We start from the raw sequence: 14,690 nt of genomic DNA on the forward strand, positions 1-14,690 counted from the left end.
CATTCTGCACCTACTATACTGGAATTGCTTTTAAGATTTCTTTATTGTTTTATTGCTTCTTGTTTGCAATCCTGGGCTCCTTTGGTAGGACGACCAAGATATAAATTTAAAAATAGATAAAATAAAATGACTTAGGCCCAATATGCCATACAGCTCACTTCCTCCCAAGCGTCCCATTGCAATTAGTCACTCCATTTTTTAAAAAAAAGTTTTGGATTGACTGATATATTGAAAAGGGCATTTCTCCTGTGTGTGAGAGAACAAGGAATATCTCTTCTAAAATGATACTTGCTGCCACAATTTGAAAACTTTCTATAGAGCTATTGTTTTGATATGCATATTTATGCAGGTTTAATCAATAGATTAATAAACTGAAACACATACAGTTACTTGGCTAATTTCTTATATTGAATGACAACCCTAATTATATCCACCTTCGCAGCAGAATCTGCGTCAAGTTCAGACATGGAGACAGACACGAAGAAAAGCATCTTGGGAAGCTGGCCCTCAGTTGTGAAATACAGTGCAGATTTGCCCTGTTGTAAATCTCTGTAAAGCCCCATCTGTTTTGGCTGATCTTTGTTTGCCCAGTCAGAAGTAATTCCTGCTATGTTCAGTTAGACTTGTTCGCAAGCCACTGTATGCATAAGCATGCAGAAAGCTACCTTATACTGAGTCAGACTTTTGGTCCATCTCGCTCAGGATTACCTACACTGATTGGCAGCAGCTCTCCAGAGTTCTCAGCAGTTCTCCAAGGTTTCAGGTTGGTTTCCCTCCAGATACCAAGGACTAAACCTGGAACTTTCTGCATGCAAAGTAGATAGATTCTCTACGACTGACCTATGGTCTGTATACTGTATAGGATTAATGCCTAAGCTGGCAAAGGATGGGGCAATTTCAGCAGAAGTTTTGAGTCTACAGGTTGAACTATGTGGAGAAAAATAAATCAGCCAATCAAAGTATTTTCTTAGCGGTAGGGAGGCAACCCCTCTTGCTCGTGGGTAAAGCTCAAAACATACCTGGCAGGCATTTTCTAAGTCATTGGATGTTCCCTGTGGCAAATCCTGTGTAATTTATGCTCTCATCTAGTGTTGTGCTTATGCTGTTTTCCCAATGGCACTTTAGATTGTTAAGCTGTCGCAACTCTGTGCTGGAGCACCGAAAACACAATACACAGCAATAAATTATGGATGGCATACCTGGGGTCTGGATCTAGCAATTACATTTGCCTGGAGGTAGCAGAAACCTAAGACAATGCATCTCCTCTATCAGCTTTCATCCTTTGATCAAAATTAGTTGCCATAGCAGTTAGAAATGGGATGCTCAACTCAGTTCCATTTCATACAGAGCCCATAACTCACAAGCCACTTAAGGCAAGGCACGTGTGCTTAAACTGGTGCCTCCCCATTGGCTTCAGTGGGAGTAAGCTGACTGAGTGATTTGTGGATTGCCTTTTTCGCTCCTTCAGCCTCTCAGAGCTTAGCTTTTGGCTATCTAGCAGGATTTATTATTGCTGTAACACTTTCAGTGCCACAGATTTCTGTATTCAAGCTGGAGGAAGATGTTTGTGTGCGTGACTGATCCAAAGAGCAAGCAGCTCACGATGTGAGCAGCCCAGTTGCGGCAGTGCATTGATGTGTCGTTTTACATGGCCCTAAACAAAGCTTTAAAGGGAAGTTGGCTTTTTCCAGGCTTTTATGGTGCTATGTTTTATTCCCTTGGATATCTCTGCCTTATTGCTACTTTGCCTTCTCAGACTGAATTTAAATTTGTTTCCATCCAATACCAGTTTCTTCTTCTGATTCCACACCTCGCTGCTGAAGCTTTCTTAGACTTCATGCAATCAGTTTATGTGCCTACCTTATTCCATAACACACACACACACAAAAAGTTCATTTTTTTCTAAAATGCCACCTTTCCCTCTTAAACCTGATATAAATAAAAGGCTAAATAGTGTTACATTTTTAAATACTTCCCCATTAACAACAACAAAAACAGGATGCATCACATTCTTAATTGTAATCTATGTCTTTGGTTGTTTCTCTACTGGAGAAGAAAATTGGCTTTTAATAAATGCCGCCACCTTTTAATTTTTGTACAACAGGTGTATATTGCCTTTCCAGCACACAACCAAGAATATTTTGGTTCTGCTATAACTAGTTCTTTTTTAAAAAAAATAATTAATCCATGCTCTCTAAAAAAATCAGCTTGTTGACAAATTCCATTGTATATCGTCATTCAGTAAAATATGTCAACGACTGGGTCTGAGTTCCTTCACTCATTGTTACCCAGCACCAAAACAGAATTAGTACAAGTCAATATGGCCCAGGTGGGTTGTGTGGATTTGAACAACTCGAGATAGTTGTTCAAAGGCATTGGTGATTATGTTTCCAGCCATGCTGCTTTGGGAAGTAGGAGTTTGCATAAATCCTACATACTTCCTCTGTTGTTGCGATAGGTAACTTCACTATGTGCAAGAAAACAAAAAGAGAGTTTGGAGACAGTCTTAACAAATTCATTGTGGCATAAGCCAGAGGTAGCCCTCGTGGTACCTCCAGATGCCGTTAACGACAACTCCCATCAGTCCCAGTGTGCCTGAGGGATGGTCTGGGATGATGCCTACAGCATCTGGAGGGCAACATATTGGTTACCCCAGGGCATAAGCTACCCCATGAAGGACAGCTGAGTCTACCTCAGCAGATGCAAGAAGCGTTAACCTAAGTTGGCAGGGGTAGATTTGAGGAAACATAAGCAGTGAGGCCAGAAGGAAATAATAACATTTCATGCATCTTAGTTGTTTTTGTTACAACAAACTAAGATGACTACCCCTCTGGAAATCATTTCACCTTGTATGGGTTGTGTACCTCCTCCTCCTCCTGTGCAGGTTAATTAGTTGCTGTTAAGGGGCATACTCCTTTCCCTTTTACAAGCCACTTAGCTGCTTTTAGATGCTGAGTGCTTGCTTGGGTGTTAATTAGGCGTGTGATGCAGTGGTGGCCTAGCTAACTCTTCAGTTTGCAGGGGGCATTCTGAGCTCATCTGGGCTTTAGTTTCACTGCCTCTGCAATTTTACTTTAGCCACCTCTGTTCTTTAGAACTTGATAGTGGGAACTCTGTAAAGAGGCACACCGCAGTCGGGGCAGCATATGTTTCAATGGAACTACTAAATGGGTAGCTGAAATACTGATCTCATATAAGGACAAGGAGGGAGCCAGTCTGGCTTCAGAGAGCTCAACAGGTGTGGTCTGAGGATGCATGATACAGCCACCTTGAGGATGCTAAGCAAAGCTAGTTCTGGTCAGCACCTGGATGGGAAAGAAGCCCTCTGAAGTTCCATGGTGGAAGACAGGCAGGATCTTAACATACTAAGTAAACAAATAACAAGATTTTTATGCAGCCTTCATTAGCTTTTCTTGCCCATTTAAATAGTGTGTGTGTGTGTGTGTGTGTGTGTGTGTCAGAAAGAGAAAACCAGTCTCCTTGCTTCTTCCAAGGTTAATTCCATACATTCAGTTTCCTTTATTTCACCTTTATCATCCACTCCAGTGAACAGAATTAACCTTCTCCCAGAAATAGTATTCTGGCTTGATAATGATTAGATTTGGTACCTCATTATTGATTTGTGTGCCAGCTTTCATGCTGAAATAGATCCAGACCCTGACAGCCCCATTACCGTAAACACCTACAATCAAATGTTTACTACCCAGGCGCTGTCAGTCAGGTTTTTGCAGGCCATGCCTCTAAAGATTTGGAAGGGGCGCGTACGTGCCATTTTTCATCTGCTGCTTTGCATTCCTAGAAGATCTCATGTGAGCAGGTGGAGGATACATCAGTGAATTGGATGCCTACCTCTTGGTGAATTAACAGCATCTGTGTGTGTGTCCTTCAGGCTGTTTCTCCAAGCAGTGTTCTCCAGTATTGTATCAGAGCTGCTTTCTATGGAGGGCCGGTGGAGGGAGAGAGACCAGAATAGTAACTGAGGCTGGGAATGGTGTCTCCTCACTGCATCCTTCTTCTCTTAGTTGGATGCTGCTACTTCAGTAGATCTGCATGTTAATCCTTTCTGGTCTCTGGAGCCAAAACTGCCTTCATTGTGCCCCTTGATCATGTTATTTGGCAGCTGAGCTGCCATTGATCAAGAATCATCCACAGGCTGTAGATGCTCCCCTTTCCGTTCTTTCTATTATTAGCTTTTCTCATTGTTGTGTTTGATTTGTCCTTTTTAATATTTCCAGAGCAGTCAACTATTACTAGTAAATAAGTAGGAGACAGCCTGAGGGTGGGAAGAGTGTCAGGGGAGAGAGATGGAGGAGGTTTAGTGCTACCCGCAAGAATAACCTTGTCACTATTTGGCACTTTGTATATGATTGAAAACCTAAATACACTCTTAATAGCAAACGGTTTCCCTCATTTCTCAGCTGGATTTGACACTCAGTTAAAGCAGTTGCAGGCAGAAGGTAGACTTGGGATCTAGTGGTAGATCTCTGGGTGATTTGTAATGGAAGTGAAAGGGTCTATGATTCCCAGTTTTAACAACAGCAGCATCTGAAAGAGTGCTTGCCCTCCCCACTACAAGATTAGTCTGCTGAAAGCAAAGAAAGCTTGGTGGAAAATCAGGTGCAGATTTGAAGGTGAAAGGACTGAGCACTTAGTTCTGCTACTGAAAGCAAACTCCTAGGGAAAACAAACCTAGGTCAAAGTAGTGGTGAGGACAGCAGCAGTGCAAATGTCTAAAAGTACTAACACATTTGCAAAATTTAAATGATGAGAATAAATCACTTGGTGCTGCAAAAAATCATGACGTAAATACCAGGCCAGCCTCTCTGAGGAGGGTGCTCTACAACATGGGAGGCAGCACTGAATAAGCCCTCACACAGGGAAGGGCCTCAGAATCTGACCTTATAGTCTGGGTAGGTATGGAAATGTGGGAGGGAGGGAACACTTCAAGCCATTCAGGGCTTTACAAGCAAACAGTATTTGTATCATTTAAGAAGCAACAATTAGCACAGGTTATGTCTTCCCTGTTATTCTAAAGCACCAAAGCTGCAGCAAGCAAAGGCAGCAAAGGCAGCACAGTCTGCTGCTTGTGGCTGGAAAGCCAAACAGGAAGTTTGTGACTGTTGCCATGGGAACAAAGGGGCAGTCCATTCGGTACTGAGCACCGGATGTTAGCTCAGTGGGTTTGTCATATGACCTGTACAGGAAGTACATGGGTGGAGTTTCTCTCTGTTAGTTGAAGAGAGCAGACATGTTTACTGGATGACTGCTAAAAGACACAAATAAAGACATGTAGATACGTTTACTGTCTGTGTCTGATTCCCCTCCCTGGGGATATGCAGGGAGGAGGAGAGGAGGAGAAGCAGTTGGTGTGTTTTCCTCACAGCCTGAGGAAAATCGCCGGAACGGACCTCGTGTTTATCCTGCCGGGAGTCGCCCGAGGGAGGTCTAAGGAATTCAGCCGGTGCCTGATCAGATAGGCACATACCGATGACCGGGTAGCAGAACTCCAACATTGGTAGCAGAGGATGGTTGCTGTTTTCATCGACCTCTGCATCAAGAAGTGGCTTCCATGGATGCCTGAGGTGAGAAAACTGATTCTCTGCAGCCAGAAGCTGACCAGAGCAAGCTGGAAGCAAAAGCCACGGAGCCCAGGTATGTGATTTTCGGGCTTAGAAGAGTGGATGCAGATTGAGTTATTTTCTCTGCTTCGAGGGGGCAGCGTATGGGAAACAGCTCCGGTTAAAAGTGAAACCGCATTCCAAACATTCCTGTGGTTTCTTCTCCAAGGGATTGGAATGTGATGTTGCTAAGCGACGCCTTTCAGTGAAGGCTAATCCTCAGAGAGGAGAAGTGAAAGCAACAATAGAATGTTTTGACTACAAAGGCTGAGGAGCTCTTGGAAATTTCCAACGCAGCCAGCGTTGAGAGCTGCCAGGTGCACAGAGTGTAAACAAGCCAGCTTTGGGTTTTAGAGGCTTGTGTTTTAAAGAGTCAATGCAAGGACTCAAAATGGATGCCAAGAAGGGGGGAGGCTTGCCTTCTCCGCCCCTTTTGACCAGTGACAATTATGCATCTTGGTCTATTAAGATGAAGGCTCTGCTGCAGAATCAGAGACTGTTTGACGTGATTGAGAACCCCATTCCTGCAGCGCCAACGCGTGCTTGGGAGTCACAGGATGTGAAGGCCAGAACGGCTATAATTCTGTGTGTGTCAGATTCGCAATTGATACACATACAAGGCTTAGAGCACGCGAGAGATGTTTGGAACACGCTGCGAAGGACACATCAGAGAGATGCAGGTTCTTCAGCGTTGCTGTATTTTGAGAAGCTGACCAACCTGAGGCTTGCACCTGATGGAGATGTTCAAGCGCATCTGACGGAAATGAAATTTCTGCGTCAACAGATGGTGGAACGCAATTTCCGTCTGCAAGAGGAAGTGTTTTGCTTCATGGTGATCAACAGTCTGAATCGGACTTACAAAACGGTTGCCAGTCAGCTGGGGTCCCTCCCAGCAGCTGATCTCACGTCGGAGAGGGTCTTTGCCGTCGTGTTGAATGAACATGACAGGCTTGCAGCCCTGGACGTGAAGGACAGGGGGAGGGAAGAACGGAGTTCTAACGCCCCCACTGCTCAAGCTACTGGAGGAGATGCTGTAGCTATGAACGTTGTCCGATGCTACAATTGTGACCAGACTGGGCATCTACAGCGGAACTGTACGAAGCCACGTCGGAAGAAAGGAGCTAAGGCGAGCTCCACAAAGTCTGACGCGTCAGACAAAGGTCACACCACGCCAAAGGCAAAGACTGCAAAGGCTTTGATGTCGCTAAAAGCCACACCAGAGGTGGGAAACTTCTTTGTTCTAGACACTGGAGCCACAGTTCACATGACAGGACACAGAGGTCTATTTTCTACGTTTAAGAAGCAAAGCTTCACTGTACAACAAGCCAACGGTCAAGAGCTGGAAGCGACCGGAATTGGGACTGTGTATCTTAAAAGTCTGAACTTGACTATAAGCAATGTTTATTTGGTTCCAGAATTGAAGTTTAATCTGCTCAGCGTTTCGCAGATTGCCAAGAAGGGACTGAAACTGTCCTATGATGATGAGAACTGCGAGATCTACAAAGATGGAGAGTTGTATCTTTCTGCCAAAGAGAAAGATGGACTGTATTTGTTGACTTTTGATCAAAGTGATTACATGAAATGTAATTCTTGTGATTCTAACATGATCTCTTTTGCAGGTGTAGCTGAGAAAGACGTCAAGCAGGTGACCTCAAGGGGCAAAAGAGCATTTCAGCGGGTGTATGCTGATGTGATTGGTCCTTTAGCACCATCTAGAGGCAATGCAAAGTATTACCTAATATGTGTTGATTCTTTTACAGGTTTTGTCTGGATTTATCTTTTGGAGAGACCGAAAGAAGCCTTAGAAAGGTTTAAAGAGTTTTGTGACAAGGTTAAAAATATGCATGATGCTGACATAGATTGTCTTTGCACAGATGAGAAGCCAATTTTCCTTTTACAGGAGTTCCAGAGGTTCCTGAAGAAGAAAGGGATAAGACACAAACTTGCAGCTTCCGAAGAAGCTTGGAATAGATGTGTTTGTGTTAGGGTGAACAAAGAATTGCAAAAGGGAATGCATGCGCAATTACTTAGTTCACATCTGCCACATGAGTACTGGGCTGAATCGCTGATGTCATATTGTTATACCTGGTTGAGAAAGTTTTCAAAAGAGTTGGGATGTTCTCCTTTTGAGAAACTGTTCCACAGAGAACCTTCTGTTGCCCATTTCAAGGTTTTTGGGTCTCATGTGAGAACAGAAACTCCAAGTGGAGTAAAGAATGCCAGAGGCATTTTTGTGGGTTATGAAAAGGGTCTCTACAGAGTAATTTTGTCTGAATCTGGAAAGGTGATTCTCACAAAATTTCTAGAGAGTGCTCCTGAACAGGAGAGAGTGATTGTTCACACATTTCCCACAGGAGATGATGATGATGATGATGATGATGTTGATTTTATTGAGTTCAGTAGTACTGATGATGACAGCGATAGCTCAGACAGCTCAGTTGTCACAGTCATTGAAAGGAAGTCTCACACAATGACTAGACCCTCAGAAGAGGAGGACGAACCACTGATTAAGCTTAGTACTGGTTCTCCAGAGAGTTCAGAGGCTGAACCAGAAAGCAGAGAAGAGCAGCACCTCTTACGTAGGTCTGAGAGAGCAACGAAGGGTGTACCACCCAAGAGGTATTCACAAGAGTTTGCTTACCTAACTGTTGCTGTTGTAAATGACCAAGGTCAGATTGAAGCTGTGTCTGAGTCAGAGACAAAGGCACAACAGAGAGTTGTAAGCCAAGGTAATGCAGAAGCACTCATTCCTTGGAAGTCACACAACCAGAGAGGTACATTGGTAAAACCAGTGGCGGGTAGTTCCAAGGGTGGAACTGAAACAACAGGGGAATGTTATAAGTATAACAACTGTTTGTTTTCTTCTCTGGATGACGCTTTGCTTGCAGCACGCATTGATACTTTAGGGGGAGGATGTTATTCTAAAGCACCAAAGCTGCAGCAAGCAAAGGCAGCACAGTCTGCTGCTTGTGGCTGGAAAGCCAAACAGGAAGTTTGTGACTGTTGCCATGGGAACAAAGGGGCAGTCCATTCGGTACTGAGCACCGGATGTTAGCTCAGTGGGTTTGTCATATGACCTGTACAGGAAGTACATGGGTGGAGTTTCTCTCTGTTAGTTGAAGAGAGCAGACATGTTTACTGGATGACTGCTAAAAGACACAAATAAAGACATGTAGATACGTTTACTGTCTGTGTCTGATTCCCCTCCCTGGGGATATGCAGGGAGGAGGAGAGGAGGAGAAGCAGTTGGTGTGTTTTCCTCACAGCCTGAGGAAAATCGCCGGAACGGACCTCGTGTTTATCCTGCCGGGAGTCGCCCGAGGGAGGTCTAAGGAATTCAGCCGGTGCCTGATCAGATAGGCACATACCGATGACCGGGTAGCAGAACTCCAACATACATTATTAACTATTCTCTTTTGTAATGCAGTAACTATGGTACAAATATTTACTTTAACCATAAGTTTTAAAGAGAAGGGAGAGCTTTCCTGCATTCTCACCCAAATTGCAATTTATTCTGAGATAATTCCAGAATCTTAATCAGTTACAAAGCACAGTTAATGTAAAACATTGTGGGCCCGAGATGTGCTTTGGTTGATGCTAGAGTGGCATTTTGCCATTTAGCCACAGACGCACTCATGGGAATGTCAGTGCTTTCCCCCCCAAAAATTGTATTTCTAAGATGCCTGTTGAGGCTAATTAAACAGTAAACAAAACTTCTAATTTAAATGATTATTTGGTAAAGCAGGGTGAGGTGACTTGGTCCAGATTAGCTCCACTGAGCAGACAAGTTCATTTTCATCTAAATGGTGTTGTCTTTTAAAGGCGAGGCACCAGCTTTTGGAAGCAATTTGAATAGCCCATTAAGCAGTCGAAGTAAACAGTACATTCTGTTTGCCGTTTACGGCTTTTCAGAGAATTGTGCAAAAGATGGCTGGCTGGCCACATTTCATGTTATCAGACTTTTCAGCTGTACCCTCGCAGAGTAGACCTTCCAGAGCATTTAACTGTGCCTTGGGGCACAAGAGAATTTGTTTAAGTTTTTCTTTTCTTTTCTTAGTGAACAAGCTTAAAAGCTGCTATTAAAATGACACATCTTGAAGATTAGTTCCTGAAATCTGTCTAGCTTTTAAAAACCCATTGCACCCTTCAACCTGTTCCTCTTGGCTTCTGTACTAGCTGGTAGATGTTTAGGGATTGGGTGGGGTAGAGGCTGCAATAGCTGGTGTGCCAGGGGACACTCTGGAGGTGTTGTTCACCAAGAGTAGTCACTGTTGCCAAATGCAGCACTGGAAGGCTTGGCTTGATGCACCTACCCAAGGCTTCAGCTGCTTCCTTGGCCAATCCTCTCTATCACCTGAAAGAACTGCATCTTATGAGAGTGCTCTCTCCAGCAACTGGCAACTGAGGAAGCATTTGGGTAAGATGCATTGGGCAACCCTTCCACATCCTGCACCCCAGATGAATCAATCATTTGCAGGAAAGATCCTTCTCTCCTTCTCTCTTTCCAAACTGATGGGACAACTAAAGAAACTGGGAATAACTAAGTGCAGAGTCAAATCACAATAAACAGACTCCCCCTCAAGCCACCATAAATAGCTGCACGTCCTTTGTCACCCATCCTTCAACAACTGTATTCAGGCAGCCACATGAAGACAGCCTCAGTACTCAAAGTTTGGGATGCTGGAGAAGTCCTACAGAAAAGGAGGCAGAAATTGCCATTGTTTGCATTTTCATCTCTGGTCAGGAACTGAAATCATGTGAATTGGTATTCAGTCATTATTGTTGTTGGTTTTAAATCCTCAAAACAACACACAATCAAATGCCTTTTTATTACATTGTTTTGGCGTTTCCTCTGCAGTACATTGGCTGTGCTCAGCTTGATAGGCTGCAGGTTGTGTAGACCTTAATATGTTCTTAATAACACCAGATTTTCTCCTGCTCCCTTTCTTGATTGGGGAAACTTCAGATTCACGGGTCCACCCCCCACCCCCGGTTTCCTCTTGGATCTTTAAAAAACAAAGATTGAGTTAACTGATGTTTTTATTCTTCAGATGGATTGTGCATGCCATGAAGTATGAACTGAAGATCCGTGCAGGGGAGATGCCCCCCATGGATTTATACCAGCTGTCACCCAGTGAGGTGAAGCAACTTCTCTTGGATATTCTTCAGCCTCAGCAGCAAGGGAGGTAAGGAGCTCTCTCTCCCAGCACATCTCATGCTGGCATTCCTTGCTGATTGATTGCACAAACAGTGTTTTCTCTGATTTTCCTTCCCCCTCCCCTTTGCAAATGGTTCTTTCCCCACAGTATGTTATTTTATCTTATTTTGAAGCCAAAAAAGCAAAGACAGACACGGGTGAGTCTATCCGCTCTCTTTATTGCTGTGCAGAGAGCTTTGCTCTCTCATCAGATTTTGATACCTCACTTGGCAGTGGCTGCCAGCATCTGGTGTGTAGGGTTTCCCTTACCTAGTTTGACACCGGGAAGGAAGCCAACGTAACCCAGAGGCCAGTTACTTAAGAAGTTTGTTTCAGTCAGAGCAGGATTTAGCTGCTGATCGCTGACCCTTTTCCTCTGGGTTGTCATTAAACATCGTCAGCAGGCTCAAGACACAACCATGTTGTCTTCCTGAAGTGTGCCAGTTCTGTAAATATGCCACTCCAGTATGATGACAATGGCAGACTCCCAACACAGAGTGTCAAGGCCAGATTGTTTGGTTCAAGACCACTGGTATTTTTCAGGGGGGCTCCAGTCTCTTTACGCCTGGAACAGCATTAAACCCCAAAGTGGTAGTAAAGCACTGGATAACATGCCAAGATTCATTTTGTTAAACATGTAAAGTTTAGTGGAAAGAAATTAGGCTAATTTACTGAGGTACTATGCTGAGGAAGATGTCTTTGCTTGGTCTATATGCTGCATCACAAGGAGATTTTACATATTTCTCCATCTGTCGTTAGGTAATGGGAGTGAAAGTGGTTGTAAGCTGTTACCGTTTGGGAAAGTCAGAAAGTGCCCTTGCTGTTCTTGTGACTTGCACATGTATATGGGGCTCTCTTGGTTGGGGGCCGTGAACTCTAAACCATCACAAAAGAAAGGCTGAATTGTTACAGAAATTGAATCCCTAAACCAAACTTTTCAATAGGCTGCCTGGACCCATTTTCTTGTTATTCTTTGGACAGCATCATCTACCACTAATTTGGATTTGGTGCTTTTGTGTACAAAGTGATACAGTACTTTTAAAATAACTCTGAACATTTGGAGCAACAACTTATCTGCCAAGCACATCTACGTGAATGTAATATCAACACCTTTCTTGCCTCCAAAAGGTGGTGTTTAATTTTCTCTTTGCAGGAAGCTCTGCAAATATTGATAACACAGCATTATCTTTTGAACTGGGGAATATGAGAAGCCTGGTAAATGAGTTGCTTCCTTTCTCTTAGCCACCTTCTACGTGTGAAGATGGAGTTCTCAGAAAAGCTGTTCTCCTAAGCTCTTAGCTTATCTCTTTATGAAATCAAACTTCTGAACAGCATCAGCAACATTACTCTCTCTCTCTTTGGCTACATAGAGATCTTCAAAGGGAAGAACAGTTCCAAGGAGATACTCTTGCCTTAAGCAGGCAAAAAGCACTTTGCATAATTTAAAAATCCAGTTAGCTAATTTCCTTTTCCAACCATAGCCCAGTGATAGCCAGACTTTCAGAAGATTCCTGCTCTTGATTGCGCAGAGTTGGGATTCCTTCTTGTATTGCAACTTCCAGAGAGATGGCTATGTTAGTCTGTTGCAACAAAAACAACAGGGTATTGTAAACCCCAAAAACTAGTACAGTGGAACCTCTACTTAGGGATGTAATCAGTTCCAGAGGTCTGTCCGTAAGTCAATCTGGGTCGCTGGTAGAAGCATCGTTGTGTGCAGGCGCATTCGGCGGCAGCATGCTTCTGCGCATGTGCAAATGGCAGCAGCTGTTTCTGCGCATGTTCAAATGACAGAAGTTGCTTCTGCATGTGCACGAATCATGGCAAACCCGGTATTTACTCCCGGGTTTGCCGTGGTCACAACTTGGATCAGGCCCAAGTAGAGGTGGTCGTAAGTAGAGGTTCTACTGTAAGTTTGTTAATCTACAGAAGGTTGCAGTGTGACAAATTGGTTAGTGCTTATGGTGCTGCAGGACTCTCGTTATATGACAGCTGTTCCCTGTCTCTACCATTTTGGGGACTTGCAGAGGGCATGATATGAACCTGTTCACCACAGGCACGTTTAATATGAAAATGAATGAGTACATCACTAACACAAACCAGTCTTCCTAATATGATACTTGCAACGCCTCCTCCCTTTCCCAATGAATCCCTTGAAATGTGCGGTTTTCTCCATGCATCTACATTCCAGCTCTTTTACAAAAGCTGTGATAGTGAGATGTGGTTCAGTTGAAATGCCACCCAATAGCCATGTCATTGGTCCACCTAGCTCAGTATTGTCTGCACAGAATGGCAGTGGCCCATCAGAGTTTCAGACAGGGGAACTTTTCTCACACCACCTGGAGATGCCAGGAATTGAGTTTGAACTTTCTGCATGCAAAGCATGTGCTATACCACTAAGCTACCATCCTTCCTATATCTTTTTACTTTCTGGAAATTGGTAAATTTTAAGCCAGTTTCAGAAAGAATTTCCAACAACAACAACTTATTACTTGTATGCCGCCCATCTGATTGGGTTGCCCCAGCCACTCTGGGTGGCTTCCAACAGAATATTAAAAATACGATAAAACATCAAACATTAAAAACTTCCCTAAACAATGCCTTTCAGTCTGTATAATACTTTCTCTGTTCAGTCTGAAACACTTATGAATAGCTAAGAGGTGTGCACAGGCCTCAAGATTTGCTGTGCATCTATCTCTGTGTTTTTTTGTGTTGTTTTTTTTTTACAACAGGCATAGGCAAACTGCCCTCCAGATGTTTTGGGACTACAACTCCCATCATCCCTAGCTAATAGAACCAGTGGTCAGGGATTATGGGAATTGTAGTCCCAAAACATCGGGAGGGGCGAGTTGCCTATGCCTGTTATGGGGGAACTAAAAATAGCTATACCTTTTTTTCCTCTTGGCAAAGGACTCCAGAGGGAATTAAGCTTGCCAGTTGCAAACAAACAGGTCCAAGCGTTTTTGTGGGGGAAGTAAAAGGGATTTGCTATCCTCCATAATCAGGTAATAGCTATATTAAGCCAGGAAAAATCCCCAAAGGCATGCTTTTGGGGGGTGGAGAGGTTTGTATCTTTATCTTTCTTTCCTTAAATAATTAAGAGGTGGCCATGGTGTATATTCTTGCTTGTATATATTTTTAAACATTAGGAGCTTCACTCTTTCCAGTGCTTATTTATGTTGGGACAACCCTCTTATAGGGGAGGGTTGTCCCAACTGCTGCCTGCAGAATGCTAAATTGCTCCAAAGGATTTCTTTCCCCCAAGCACAGCAATGGATGTTTTTTTAAAAAAAATTAAGTAAAGCCGATAGCTTTTTTAAAAAAATATCATCGTCATTTACTGCTCCTCTTTAACAAATTAATTATCCAGAGCTTTTCATCACTCTGTAGGCAGCATTCCAGACAGCCTCACCTCACTTCTTGCAAAGCTCATGGACATAGAGAAACATAGCTATGTAGTGTACATAAAAGTAGAACATATAAAAAGCAGAGCAACATGAAGTTTTCTGTGGGCCCTGATCCAGCTCAGTTGCTGTGTTGCAGTTTGACATGGGGAGGGCTAAAGTCACCCCAAATTGCATTGTTATTTTAACCTCAGCTGAGCTGAGCCCTGGGATCTTTAGTTGCAAAAAAGAACAGGTGATGGTAACTTCCTAAATGAAATATAACTTTTTAAAATGATGTTAGGGCACTGGGCGACAGTTGAGATGAATTACAGGCTCAAGCTTTGCTTACATTTTTCAAACGTGTCAAGATGGTGAAAATACCTGAAAAGCCAGGATGCTTTTTCGCTTGAAGGCTTTGACTGCCTCTAGTAGATTAACTTTTGGTTGTGACCTGAAGAGATTAATTTGGTTGATTTCCTTTGTTTTCCCACT

At 43.4% G+C, this 14,690-nt stretch overlaps 1 protein-coding gene and 1 long non-coding RNA gene across 9 annotated transcripts in view; one reads left to right on the forward strand and one right to left on the reverse strand.

Moving 5' to 3' along the window:
- PHKB (phosphorylase kinase regulatory subunit beta) overlaps nucleotides 1–14,690 on the forward strand; it is a 134,348-nt gene that overhangs the window by 112,825 nt on the left and 6,833 nt on the right. For all 8 annotated transcript variants that reach the window (XM_081924005.1, XM_081924002.1, XM_081924001.1 and 5 more), the window contains one exon: nucleotides 10,670–10,804. In XM_081924005.1, coding sequence (XP_081780131.1) covers nucleotides 10,670–10,804 — 135 coding nt within the window. The remainder of the gene's footprint in view (nucleotides 1–10,669; nucleotides 10,805–14,690) is intronic.
- Nucleotides 1,677–10,663, reverse strand: LOC309377187. The gene is made up of 2 exons (XR_014171479.1): nucleotides 9,007–10,663; nucleotides 1,677–5,021 (listed from the first exon to the last, which is right to left on the reverse strand). It is a non-coding gene; the product is annotated as an uncharacterized lncRNA (long non-coding RNA).

The sequence above is a fragment of the Podarcis melisellensis genome (genome assembly GCF_964234715.1).
Source record: "Podarcis melisellensis genome assembly, chromosome: 8".
Taxonomy (NCBI): domain Eukaryota; kingdom Metazoa; phylum Chordata; class Lepidosauria; order Squamata; family Lacertidae; genus Podarcis; species Podarcis melisellensis.